Raw genomic sequence first — 13,096 nt, forward strand, 5'->3', positions numbered from 1 at the left:
TTCTGGGCCGGGCTAGCCAAATAAACAGGCATTTGCCATGAGAAGTAAGAACTGAGGACTGAGGGTTTAGAAGGAGAAGTGAGAACTGAGGGTTGAAACCCAACTAAAGATGGGAGATCAACTCCTGTCTGAACACTTAGTTACAACACTAATGACGCTCTGGCTTGAGTGAATTTGAAAAGAATTTATTCTAGGAAGAAACTTAACAGGTGACAGCCACAGCCATATCATAACTGAGGGCCCAAGGAAAGGCTTCCCTTTCACCCCAGAAATTCAATGTGGCCCCTCCTCTCTCTCTGTTTTTTTTTTTTTTCCTTTTTCTTTTCCAGGATGCTCAAGAACTGTTAACAGCCAGCTTTCACTACTTATTGGTAAATTCACCAAAACTTCATTCTTACTGAAAATGACGGAAACCATTTCCTCGAAAGCTACTAAAACCCGTTGATAAATCTGGTCATTGCAGCTAATGGGTCAGTCCCATTTTCCAGTAGAACCATTTGCTCACACAACACACACAGACACAAGGAAAAGAAAGACAGCCCTTCGCTCTTCCCCTGGTCCCCAGCCTGCCTGAGGGCTAGGAGTCTTCGTGAAGCTTCATGTGGGAGCTCAGGGCGTCCTGATCGGGGAAGGCCTTCCCGCAGCGGCCGCAGGAGCAGCCCTGGCCCTCCTCCTTGTGGGAGCGGCGGACGTGGCTGTCGTGGGCGGCGTGGGACGCGAAGGATTTGCCACAGTGTTTGCATTTGAAGGGCTTCTCCCCCGAGTGCTGCCTGATGTGTGTGCGGAGGATGCTGGAGGCAGTGAACTTCTGCCAGGACAGAAAGCAGAAGGAAAAGCAAATTTCCATCAGCGGGAAGGCCAGGGAACTCACGGGTTTCCTTTCCCGGTTACTATCGCTTATACCATCCATTGTTCTCCAGTTGATGAGCCAGGGGTAGCGTCCTCGGCCAGCAAGAGCAGCCTCGATAGGAAAGGACATGATCCCTGTGTCATCCTGACTGGTTCCGAGTAGCCCTGGCTATTCCAACAGTGGCTTTCCGGTGCCTGAGATCACCTGGCGTCTAGTTAAAAATGCAGACTGACAGCCCTAGCCCGGAGAATGTGCCCAGTAAGTGCACTCTTTGGGGGTAAGAAGGAACCTGCATTTAAACCAGCAATTCTGATGGGGGAGTTGGGGTCCTAGGACCCCACTCCAAGAGACACTGCACTACAGAAGGAGCAGCTAATACTGGCTGAATTATTTCTACCTATAATTCTGTATATAGGCAAACGATCAAAGAGATATGGCCAATGTCTTTGCATCAGTCAGTTCCATATTGGTTTCTTCTTGTAGACTCACATGTATTCAGAAGAAATAAGAGATTTTGTGTGCCTTTTACCCAGTTTCCCAAGTGTTACATCTTACAAAATATAGTATCACAACCCAGCCATTGATGTTGGCAGTTCAGATAATGAACATTTTCATCATTAAGATCCTTCACGTTGCTGAAACCGGTTTGGCTCAGTGGATAGAGCATCGGCCTGCGGACTAAAACGTCTCGGGTTCGATTCCAGACAAGGGCATGTACCTGGGTTGCGGGCACATCCCCAGTAGGAGGTGTGCAAGAGGCAGCTGATGAATGATTCTCTCTCATCGATGTTTCTAACTCTCTATCCCTCACCTTTCCTCTCTGTAAAAAAAATCAATAAAATATATATTTTTAAAAAAAGATCCTTCATGTTGCCTTTTTTTAGATACACCTACTCCCTCCCACTCCTGTTTCTTTCCTAAGCAGTGGCAACCACTCATCTATCCTCCCTTTCTGTAATCCCATCATCTCAGAATGTTATATACACAGAATTGTAAGGATGCAACTTTGGGTTATTGGTTTTCCTCACTTGGCATAGCTGTCTGGTGATTCCCCAGGCTGCTGTGTATACATACAGCCATGCCCCATTTATTGCTGAGTGCAATCCATGGTGTGGATGTACCACGTCAGTATCATCCCTTCCACCCCAGGAGGACATCTGGGCCGGGGCTGTTATGCAATAAGCTGCTACAAACAATTGTGCACAGGTTTTTGTGTGAACACATAAGCAACTAACTGCAGAGTAGAGAAACTGCCCAACTGCTTTGCAGAGTGACTAGCATTATAGATTCCCAAGTATTTGCTGTTTTTACCCTATCTTTTCTTAGCCACTTCTTTTATTCCCTTTATTTATAACTAATCCCCTCATTCATGTCAATACTATGCTCTGACCTTTGTCACTTTCAGGTAGTAATTAGAAATGTAATGACTTTGCTTTTTTGGGTCCACTGACAGTGATATAAAACACCAGTTTAAACTGGTGGCCTCCGACTGGAGGGGCTGGGAGAGAAGCACGGGGTGTCTGGGCATACGTAGGGTTGGATCACTGCTCAGGAAGGTGTACAAGCTGTCCTTGCAGACAAGGCCAGTCTTCACCAGATTAAGTGAATGGGAGCTTACTGTGTAATCTGGGGTGCATTTCCTCATCATACATGCCAATTTGGCAGTAGGTCGTTGTATCTGATCATCACAAGCAAATGTGAGCATATTTGGGGGCAGAAATGGGGTTAGGTAAGCCAGGCTTAATGCTTCAAGTTCCCATCCAGGGACACCCACACAGAGCTCAAGGCAGATCCCTTACAAGGAGGTTCCACCTACCTTCGTACAGTACACACAGTGGTAGGGTCTGTCTCCAGAGTGAACTCTCATGTGCTTGTTTAGGCTGGAAGACTGAGAGAAAGATTTCCCACATGTAGAACACTAAGGCGAAAAAGAATAGAGTTGGGTCAAGTCTTCCCCCTATGATGTTAACTACTGTTAATGGATAGAGCGACAGCCTGCAGACTCAAGGGTCCCAGGTTCAATTCTGGTCAAGTGTACGTGCCTTGGTTGTGGGCACATCTCCAGTAGGAGGTGTGCAGGAGGCAGCTGATCCATGTTTCTAGCTCTCTAATCCTCTCCCTTCCTCTCTGTAAAAAAAAAATCAATAAAATATATTTTTAAAAAAGAACCAGATTGGCTCCAAATGATAGAAGAAAATGGAGTGATGTTTCAATTATTCTGAGGGAGAATTATTTCTACCTATAATTCTGTATTTAGGCAAACCATCAAAAAGATATGGGAATAAAATATTCTCAGACAAAGGACTCAGAAAACTTTTCACTATAGATCCTTTAACTCAAATACTTGAAGATATGCACCAGTGATACAAAAAATAAATCAAGAAAGAGGAAGAGTGGAATAGAAAAATTAGTAGAATTTTAAAAAGTGTTAAAAAAAAAAAAAAAATCCAGCCCTAACTGGATTGGCTCAGTGGATAGAGCATCGGCCTTTGGGCTCAAGGGTCAAGGGCATCTACCTTGGTTGCAGGCACATCCCCCGTGGGGGGTGTGCAGGAGGCAGCTGATAGATGTTTTTCTTTCATTGATGTTTCTAACTCTCTCTCCCCCTCCTTTCCTCTCTGTAAAAAAAAATCAACAAAATACATAAAATAAAAAAAATCCAAATGACAGTTCACAGGTCCAGAAATCACTGGTTCAAATCAGAATAAGCTCCAGGAAGAATGGGAATGTCATCATACGAGTTATACAATTAGAAACTAATTTCGTGTCTTGAAATTAGAAATGCTAGTAAAAACAAAAGCTTACAAGGAAGCCAAAGATGAAGTAAAGTTAAAGCCTTGTATAAATCTGTGCAATTTATGGACTATAGGGAACAATGCTTTATGAAGAAAAGAAAAAAAAATCAAGCCTGTCTCCCTGGGCCAGGTATCTCAGAAGGCTAGAACCTACAATCTGGACCTGTGTGAACTCTTGTTCCTCATTGTCAGGGACTGTACTGCAAGGGTGGGGAAGCTTTTCTCTGCCAAGGGTGATTTGGATATTTATAATATCTTTAAGTGGACCATACAAAATTATCAACTTAAAAATTAGCCTGCTTGCCCTGGCTGGTTTGGCTCAGTGAATAGAGCCTGCAGACTGAAGGGTCCCTGGTTCGATTCTGGCCCGGGCTGCAGGGTCAATCCCCAGTAGGGGGCATATAGGAGGCAGGGTCAATCCCCAGTAGGGGGCATATAGGAGGCACTCCGTCAATTATTTTCTCTCATCATTGATGTTTCTCTCTCTCTCTCTCTCTCCCTCTCCCTCTCTCTCTCTCTCTCTCTCTCTCTCTCTCTCTCTCTCTCTCTCTCTCTCTCCCCCCTTCCTCTCTGAAATCAAGAAAAATACATTTTAAAAAATTAGCCTGCTATATTTAGCCAAATATTTAATTAACTGACCCCTAAAGCTTTGGCAGGGTTAGACCAAATTATTTTATGGGCCTTATATGGCCCTCAAGCTGGACGGTCCCCACCCCTGAACTACAGGGGTTTCCTGACATTTTGAATCTATGTCCCACTTGAAGTTTGCTTGACAAATTATCTGAAAAGGGGGTGCATTTAGGCTTGAAGGCTAGAAGGAGGATTGTAATACAGGGAATTTTCATTGTTGGTTGTATACCCACATCTTCCGTTATTTTTGTCAATTTTTTTTCTCTTCTAGAAACCCATTAATTTGTTAAAAATAATTTATCTTCACTGTATCTTTGTCTTCTATTAAAGTTAAATTAAATGTTTGCTTTTGGGCTTTAGTGGAAATTAAATATAGTTTATCGTTTTAAAAGTTAAGTACTGCTCAAGTTAAAAATAAATGAAATAAAGAAAACTAAAAGAGAATAAAAATGTTAAGCAATAAAAATCAGGAAAAACCTCAAAACTCCAAACATGAGGGCAAAGTGCCCTCAGGTTAGATGTTGGGACAGTAGCTATATAAGTGCCTCTTGAGCTCTGGGCAGAATTCTTGGCTACAGATCTGAAACCCAATGTTAAACAATATTTATAGTCATGATAAAGGAGAGCTTGCAAAGAGAAAATAACAAAAGAAGCCTTGGGAACACCAAATATGACACATCATTCCTTCAGTCTACCAGAAAAATAACTCTTTTGAAGGTCAAATCACTTTCTTTTCTTTTTAAAAAAAAATGTTTGTATTGATTTTTAGAGAGAGGGGAAGGGAGCGGGTTAGACAGAAACATGGATGAAAGAGAAACATCATCTATTGATTGCCTCCTGCACACATACCCCCACACTAAGGATTAATCAATTACAAAAATAATCACAAATGGATAACAGAAATAACTACTTCTATGTAATAGTGTTCACTGCATCATCATTGGCAAGACGTGCAAGACAGGGGATTGGTTAAATCAATCATGGTGCAACCATCTGATGTACTGATATAGCCATTATATTTACAAATGAGTTTGTGATATCTTAGGTCAGAAAATTAGCCTCATAACCTTCAGTATGATCTAAGTATATTAAAAATACAAACATATTGAAAAGAATTACACCTAAGATGTCTTAACTTTGGGCCATAGCCTAGCATCAGGTGGCTTCTGTCTTGTTTTTTCTCCATATCGTATTTACCAAGCATGCACTACACATTTTTATGTTAAGAATAATTGGAAAAGGGAAAAACAAAAAGGAAAAAAATAAAATGAAATGAAGTAAAATTGGAAGTAACATTGTTAAAGGATCACAGAGTTGAAACATAAGGATCTCTCTTTGCTTCCTTCTCCATCACAGGTCCGGAGTGACAGCAGGCACCACACCCAGGAGGCCCTCCGTGTGTTCAGGGTTCTGGGAGGGACCCACCCAGAAGGCTGGTCTGGGCCATGGTGGGATCCTTTGCTAACAGAACCAAGTTCTCACCTTGTGAGGCCGGTGCTTCTCATGAACGTGGAGGATATGGATTCGGAGCCGGTCCCGTTTCTCGAAAGATCTTTTGCACTGAGAGCAGGGGAACTTCCTGTCGCCCTGGTCCACGCAGGGGGTGTACTTGAGGTGCTTGTCTCTGTAGTATCTGTAGGTAAACACCTTTCCACATCGGTCACATTTGTACCCTTCTGCAGACTCTGTCAAACACGGGACAGGAGCGGTGGCTTGGTCAGCAGCCTTACCTCCTTCTTACTTCCTCCAAGGCAGCTTGTAAAGCCTTTCCCTTATGACTGGCAATTTTAAACATACACTAAAGTAAACGTAATAAAATAATAAACCCTCGTGTGCCCAATACGAAGCCTTGACAATGACCAAGTAAGATGATTTGTTTTCATTAATATCAATTCCATTAATATCATCATGGAACACTGGTTTATCACTTGGTTCATAAATACTCTTACCATAATCTTACATTGACTGGCACTTCGTTACAAGGTTAATAATATAACCAAAACATGCCTACTCTCCGTATCCCTTTCAGACCAGCCAGAGCTACAAATTCAAAACTGTTCACCCAGGACAGTGATGGATACCAGAGCTCACGCCCCAGGCCTTCCAAGGCTGTTCCCCTTGTCCCCATTTACGAAGTCTTAGGCACTCTCTTAGCTGATAGTTCACGTCTCTGAATTTTGGGGGAGGATTCCCCAGCTAGAATCTTCACCTAAAAAGGAAGGATGACTGTATCTTGCCTTCCCTAACACATAGGGAAGTTCTGATGATGGTTAATTTAATTGACACTTAATGAATTCTTACCACCAGTGATACTATCACCACCGAATGATAGATAAGACTAAGAAAGATAAGTTATCACTGGAAAAGGTCAGAGAAAGAGAAGTTAAGAGAAGGTGCTGCTGCTAGTTGGTTTGGCTCAGTGGGTAGAGCATCAGCCTGCAGACTGAAAAGTCCCGGGTTCGATTCCAGTGAAGGGCACATGCCTGGATTGTGATCTTGATCCCCAGCGGGGGTCATGCAAGAGGCAGCCCATCAATGATTCTCTCTCCTCATTGATGTTCCAATCTCTCTCCTTCCTCTCTGAAATAAAAAACAAAGAGCCAAAACTGGTTTGGCTCAGTGGATAGAGTGTCTGTCTGCGGACTGAAAGGTCCCAGGTTAGATTCCGGTCAAGGGCATGTACCTTGGTTGCTGGCACATCCCCGGGTGGGGGGTGTGCAGGAGGCAGCTGATCGATGTTTCTTTCTCATCAACATTTCTAGCTCTCTATCCCTCTCCCTTTCTGTGGAAAACCAATAAAATATATTTAAAATTTTATTAAAATATATCTTTAAAAAAGAGAGGGGGGGGGTGGCTGCAGATTCTAGCAAAGGAGGTGCCAGGTGAGGGTTGTCACCTGTTGGGAGGAAGGGAGGACAGGGGCCCCCTACAGGGGCCTCTGCCAGGACCCTGGATTCCAGAAGTGCCTCCCCTGAGACCTCATTGTCTGGCCTCTGGGCGGGAGAAAAGAGCCAGGAGTGCGTATATGCAAGAATCTGGAGATGGAAATCTTTCCAGGATCAGGACAGCAGGGAAGCCATCCATCCGGGGCTTTGTTAGTTAACAACTGCATCCCAGGCACGTTCGACAAGCGGCTAAGGAAATAAACCATCCACTAAGTAAATAGCCAGGAAGGCGGCCGCCCAGCCCAGTCTGCCACTGTCATTGAGGTGCTAATCTCTCAGAACCCCCGCGCGGCCAGCGTTTTTGTTCAGAGCTAGAATCTGGCCAGCAGTACCTGGCCTTCCTGCTTCCTGGGATGGGAAATGGGGGTCTCAAAGATGGGGCCAGCGATCTTTACAACTCAAAGCACTAAAACACACCAACATGCAAAATATGGGTATGAGAGTGCATTCTCAAGGGAACAACCACTTAGGCAGAAATGGCACCCAACGTTACTAATTAGACTCAGGTCTTTGGAAATGAATCTTCTTTTTATTCTAGTCCCTTTTCCTGCTTCCTCCCTCCGCTGGGTCAGCTGCTCTTTCTCATCCAGGGCTTTCCCAACCCCGGTTCCCATGCTTCCGGCCCCACCACCATTCACACCAGATTTTGAAGAGGAAGGATTAAGCGTTGTTTTCACATTCCACACCTCCGGCACCCAAAACACACACTCGGCAGGCTGCGCCCTCAAATACCCGCCCACATAGGGCCCAGGATCCCGTGTCCCCCACGACCCATCCTCACCAACAGCCTTGGCGAAAACCTCTCCCAAACATTCATAACAGCAAACAAATGAATTCCTCCACGATTCTCCCCAACAAACGGAGTCCTTTACAAGCTTTCCCCTCACACTGTCCAACATACACAGCCTTTTCCCAGTGCCGGGAGCATAGGGGAATTTGGGTAGCCGCAGGCTCGGTTTCCCACACTAACCATTAAACCCTCATCCCTGTTGCTTATATGCTGTAATCTGTATATTACTCCGTGTGAATACATCTTCATTTATTTATGTATTTTACTATTGAGCACCTGAGGGTCTGCTTTTTCACTAATACGGGTGGTGCCATAGCTAAAGTCCTTGTGGATTAAAAAAAAACACACAAAAACCCATTTGGACTATTTCCTGAAGATAAATTTCCAGAGACATCAACAGTTACGGACATTTTAATAGCTCAATACATCAGGTTAAGGGATTTTTCAAAAAGGGGAAATGAATAAATTTGGGGAGTTATCAAGCATGGATTTGTCTCAAATCTATTTTTCACTTTTGTTTTCAATGCAATGGGGGAGAGAGGGAGGTAAGAGATCAACCGAAGGACTTGTATGCATGCATATAAGCATAACCAATGGATGCAAGACACTTGGAGGGGAGTGAGGGCATGTGAGGAGGGAGGTAGGGGAGGCTGGGGGAAGGTCAATTGAGAAAAAAGAAAATGAGACGTATGTGCTATTTGTATACTTTAAACAATAAAAAAAGAAAAAATAACATAAAAGCAATTGGTAAAAGGGGGACATCTCAAATACTTTCAATAATAAAGGTAAGTTTTTTTTTTTTTTAAGTGAAAGCTATTGGTACATTTTGGGAAATGACCAAAAGGCCTTGCGTGACGCGGTGCTAAGTAAGTGACAACTCTGAGTCCCAGGACTTTAGAGATCCCAGCACCTCACTCCCGCCCCCACGTTAGGGTAGGAGGGCGATAGGGCACCCAAACAATTTGGACAGCTCCTCAGTACTGGGACCCTGCAAAGATACCCCCATTATTCACCTCCTAATCCCCGGAGAACCTGTGGATGCTTCACTTTGGCTTCACCACCCTCCAGCCTGCACTGCCTTCTCTCTTCCTGCCTAATACCCCACCTCCACTTCCGCCGCCACTGCCCGCCCAGCCCCGAATTTCCTCTCATCCCTAAGCAGCTTTTCCCAATTGAGTCAGCATCTTCCTCCTTCATTCAATCCACATGGGGCTGCAGGGGATGCGAAGGGTTAGGGTTACTCCCTGGCCCGAAGGACCGAAGACAGGCACGTAGACAACCAGTGCAGTGTGTGATGAATGCTATTCCCACCGGCTTTCCCCTGCCACTCACGCCACTGACTGTAACATAAGGTCGTCTGCTACCTGATCACATATATTTCAGTAATTTGCACTTGTCCTGTCGCACCTACAGTGATTCCCAAGGCTCACTCAGAGCCTTTTTAAAATGCAAATTCCAGCCAAAGCCAGTTTGGCTCAGTGGATAGAGCTTCAGCCTTCTTCTTTCCTTCCATGCCCATCTCCACCAGTGAATTGATTTCTCACCCCACCCTCTGCAAACACTGCAAACTCTGGAGTGACTCCCCAGGCTGGGTGAGCCCGAGCAGGCAGGACTCAGAAACTGGCTCGCCTACGGCAGAGGTCGTGTCCGTTTATTTCACTTTTATTGTCTTCTCTGGGCGGAAAGAGAGGGGGTACAAGAAAAGGGGTCCTTGTGAATAGAAGCAGCGTCAGCAGCTTTGGGAAGGTGAGGGCCTCGTCCTCCAGCTGGGCAATGCCCCCTGGTTAGAGACACTCTCAGTGTAGTCTCAGCTCCAGCCTTGGGGGGGGGGGGAGCCCAGAAGCTTCCACCGGGAGCGCCTCACTGGCCAGGCGGCGAAGGCGTGCACTCACCTTCAGAGGGCCCGGGCGCCTGCTTCCCCTGCTCCGGCACTGGCAGGCTCACGGGAATGTCCAGAAACTTCTCATAGCAGTCTCCGTACCACACCAGGAGCTCCTGGTTCTGGGAGATCTCTTTGCAGCTCTCATAGAATATCTGCCCTTGGCATTGCACGGCGACCAGGTTCTGCTCCCTGGGGAACCGGGCACAGTTGACGTAGGACATCCAGTTCCCTGCACCCCCTTTTCCATCGATAAAGTGGCTCAAACGACCGTCTTCAAAGATCTGAAAGATGACAAGGCATGGAATTTGAGATTTACTTGTCAAAAAGCGTATCATCCAAATCTCACACTGGAGTCTACTGAATATATTTATATTAAGCCTCATTAACTTTATTAGCTTAAGGACTTCTCTGGAGGTGATGGGGACATTTTTTAAAAGATTCTTACTTTATCTTTCTTGATTTCCAAATTTCTATAGTGAGCATATGTCCATTTCATACGCAGCGGTAAGGGAAACCAAGAGGAGGTTCTGCTCAATTCTACTGCTTCAAAACAACCAGTTAGTTTTGTATTTTACCCCAACCAAATTCTCATGCATATTAATGAAGCCATGCTTTTCTTTCTCTGATCCTGGCAATTCCACTGGCTCCACCTGCGATTGACATCTTCCACATCCATACACAGTCAAGAGTCTCCATTTTTTTTTTTAGCTAACTCCACAGACAAGTGACAAATCGTTTTAAGTTTGGATTTATTTCCCTTGGCATCTTCTCAGCATCACTGGATCCTATGAAAGCAATTGTTCTTGTCTATAATTAAGGACAATGGCATGAATTCTTTAACTGTGTATGTTCTGGCTCATGTTCGCAGACTAAAATGACTTAGGGCACCACAGGGCGCCTGGGATTTCTGCAGGTGTTATTGGTCAAGGTCAAGGATTATGAATCACCTCCCCTCCCTCCCTTACATTGCAAAGCAGGCAGGACAGCCAGCAGATTACTGTCTTGTCCTCTCTCCCAGGGGGGCACAGGCCAGGAAGTCCCTCCCACAGAAAAACACACTTACCTCCCACATCAGAGAGTTGTCTCCGTAGGACTTGACTTCACTGGCGTTGACCACTTTTCCTTGAAAGGGTCCAAACCTGACTCCTTTGGCAATGAGGCTTTGGCAGAACACGCCAAAATGTGGCACGCCACCAAACAGCATCTGCCTGAGGCAGAGACCTAGGGGAACCCCAGACAGAGAAGGGGATGAGCAAACTCACCGCATCAGACGGAGGAAAGAAGTCCAAGCCAGGAGACCCGCCTACCTTCGGGCAGTTGAAGAGCGTCCGGATCCACAGCTCGAGGAAGACACTCAGACCCTAGAAAAAGGCAGGGGTCACGTTTTCTTTCTCATTGCAAAGCATTCTGAAACCCTTTCATGAGGTGTTTCCCTCCGAGCTCCCTAGAGGTAACCATTTTCCTGAGTTTGATGTTTATGTGTTTCCTGCTCCTTTTACATATACAATTTCTTCTTTGAGACACAAAACAATCCTTGTACGGTTGTGAAACGATCCCCATTTACAAATTTAAAGAACCTGAGAACCAGAGATAATGCTGGCTTTGACTAAGGTCAAGGTCGATGGATGCTGAGCTGGGACTGACTCCATGACCTGCATGAGATGCTCATGGGACAACCTGGCACATCCTGGTAGAGTCTGAGTCCAGGGGATAAGCCCAGGGCAGGAACCATTCTCTCCTCCCCCTTAGCTCTCACCACAACCAGCCTCCGGAGTCACACAGTTAAGCAAGTAGAGTGCAGACGGGAGCCTGGCCTTCCCTGGCTCTGTCCTTTGACAGAAGCCCCGATAGAAGCCCTCACATGCAGCTCCCCCCCTCTTCCCGACTCATTCACCCTGAAGTGCCCCTTCCCCACTCTATTCCGCATCCACCCACCCACCCACCCACCCACCCGTCCGTCCGTCCATCCATCCAACCACTCACCCATCCACCCACCTACCCATCCACCCACCCACCCATCTACCCACCAATCCTTCCATCCATCCACTCACCAATCCACCAGTCCACCCACCCATCCATCCACCTATCCATCCATCCACCCATCAACCTACCCATCCTTCCCTCTATCCATCCACCCATCCACCCATGCATTCGTCCGTCCATCCATCCATCCATCCATCCAGGGCCCGGGAAGAAGGGGCCTGCCTTTACCAGCGCCGTCCGGGGGCACCAGGAGGCCGGAGGCTGCGTGGTGTAGGCGCTCCGGGGCGGGCTCCAGGCGGGGGAGGAAGCCGTACAGGACCAGGTGCAGGTCCTCCTGGGTGAAGTGGTAGCGCTGCGCCGGCGTCCTCTCCCGGTCCGGCGGCTTGGGGCCGTCCTCGGGCCGCTGGCTGGGGAAGTGCGGCGGGAGCGGGGAGGTCTTCAGCCCCCCGGGCAGCAGGGGGGCGCCCGCCGGGGGCGGCGGCGGCAGGAAGACTTCGGGTCCGTACCACGGGCCGCCGTCGCCTCGACCCCCCACGAGGGCCAGGTCCTCCCCGGGGGCCACGAAGTGCTGCAGCTCCTTGGCGAAGGCGGGCAGCGGGCACCACGGCGCCAGCTTGCCGGGCCAGGCCAGGTCGCAGAGCGGCTCGCGGGGCAGCGCCAGGCCCGGGCTCAGCAGCGCGAAGGGGGCGGCGGCCGGGGGCGCGGACACGGCGGGGACGGGGACGGGGACGGGGACGGGGAAAGGCTGGCAGTCCGCCCCCGCGGCGGCCAGGCCGCTCCCGGGGGGCCCATAGGGCGCGAAGGGCGCGTAGTAGGGCGCCAGGTACGGGGGGCTGCCCGGGAGCCTCTCGGGCGGGTAGTACAGCTTGTCCGGGGGCCCGGCCTCTCCCGGCGGCCGCAGAGCCATCCCGGCCACGGCGCGGCGGGCCTGCGGGGAAGCGAGCAAATGCGGTGAGAGGGCGGGAGCGGCCGTGCGCAGGCTCCTGCCCATAAGCCTCCACCCCCACCCCCCCAGCCTCCACCCCCACCCCCCCAGCCTCCACTCGCAGAGCCTCCGTTCCCCCAGCCTCCACACCAGCAGCCTCCGCCTGCTGAGCCTCCACCCCCAGCCTCTACCCCACCCCAGCCTCCACCTGCTGAGCCTCCACCCGAGCCTCCCGGCCCCCCCGCCTCCTCCCGCCGAGCCTCCACTCCCAGAGCCAGCCCCGGTCGGCGGGAATC

General features: G+C 48.2%; 1 protein-coding gene across 1 annotated transcript; it reads right to left on the reverse strand.

The window, feature by feature from the left end:
• Positions 1–567: 567 nt before the first annotated feature.
• Positions 568–12,782, reverse strand: PRDM14 (PR/SET domain 14). The gene is made up of 7 exons (XM_036437391.1): positions 12,104–12,782; positions 11,200–11,253; positions 10,956–11,113; positions 9,903–10,173; positions 5,758–5,960; positions 2,667–2,768; positions 568–808 (listed from the first exon to the last, which is right to left on the reverse strand). The coding sequence occupies exons 1-7, from the start codon at positions 12,780–12,782 to the stop codon at positions 578–580; spliced, it is 1,698 nt and encodes a 565-aa protein (XP_036293284.1). The 3' UTR covers positions 568–577.
• Between the last annotated feature and the right edge of the window lie 314 nt (positions 12,783–13,096).

This window comes from Pipistrellus kuhlii, unplaced genomic scaffold (assembly GCF_014108245.1).
Source record: "Pipistrellus kuhlii isolate mPipKuh1 unplaced genomic scaffold, mPipKuh1.p scaffold_m20_p_14, whole genome shotgun sequence".
NCBI classification, from domain to species: Eukaryota; Metazoa; Chordata; class Mammalia; order Chiroptera; family Vespertilionidae; genus Pipistrellus; species Pipistrellus kuhlii.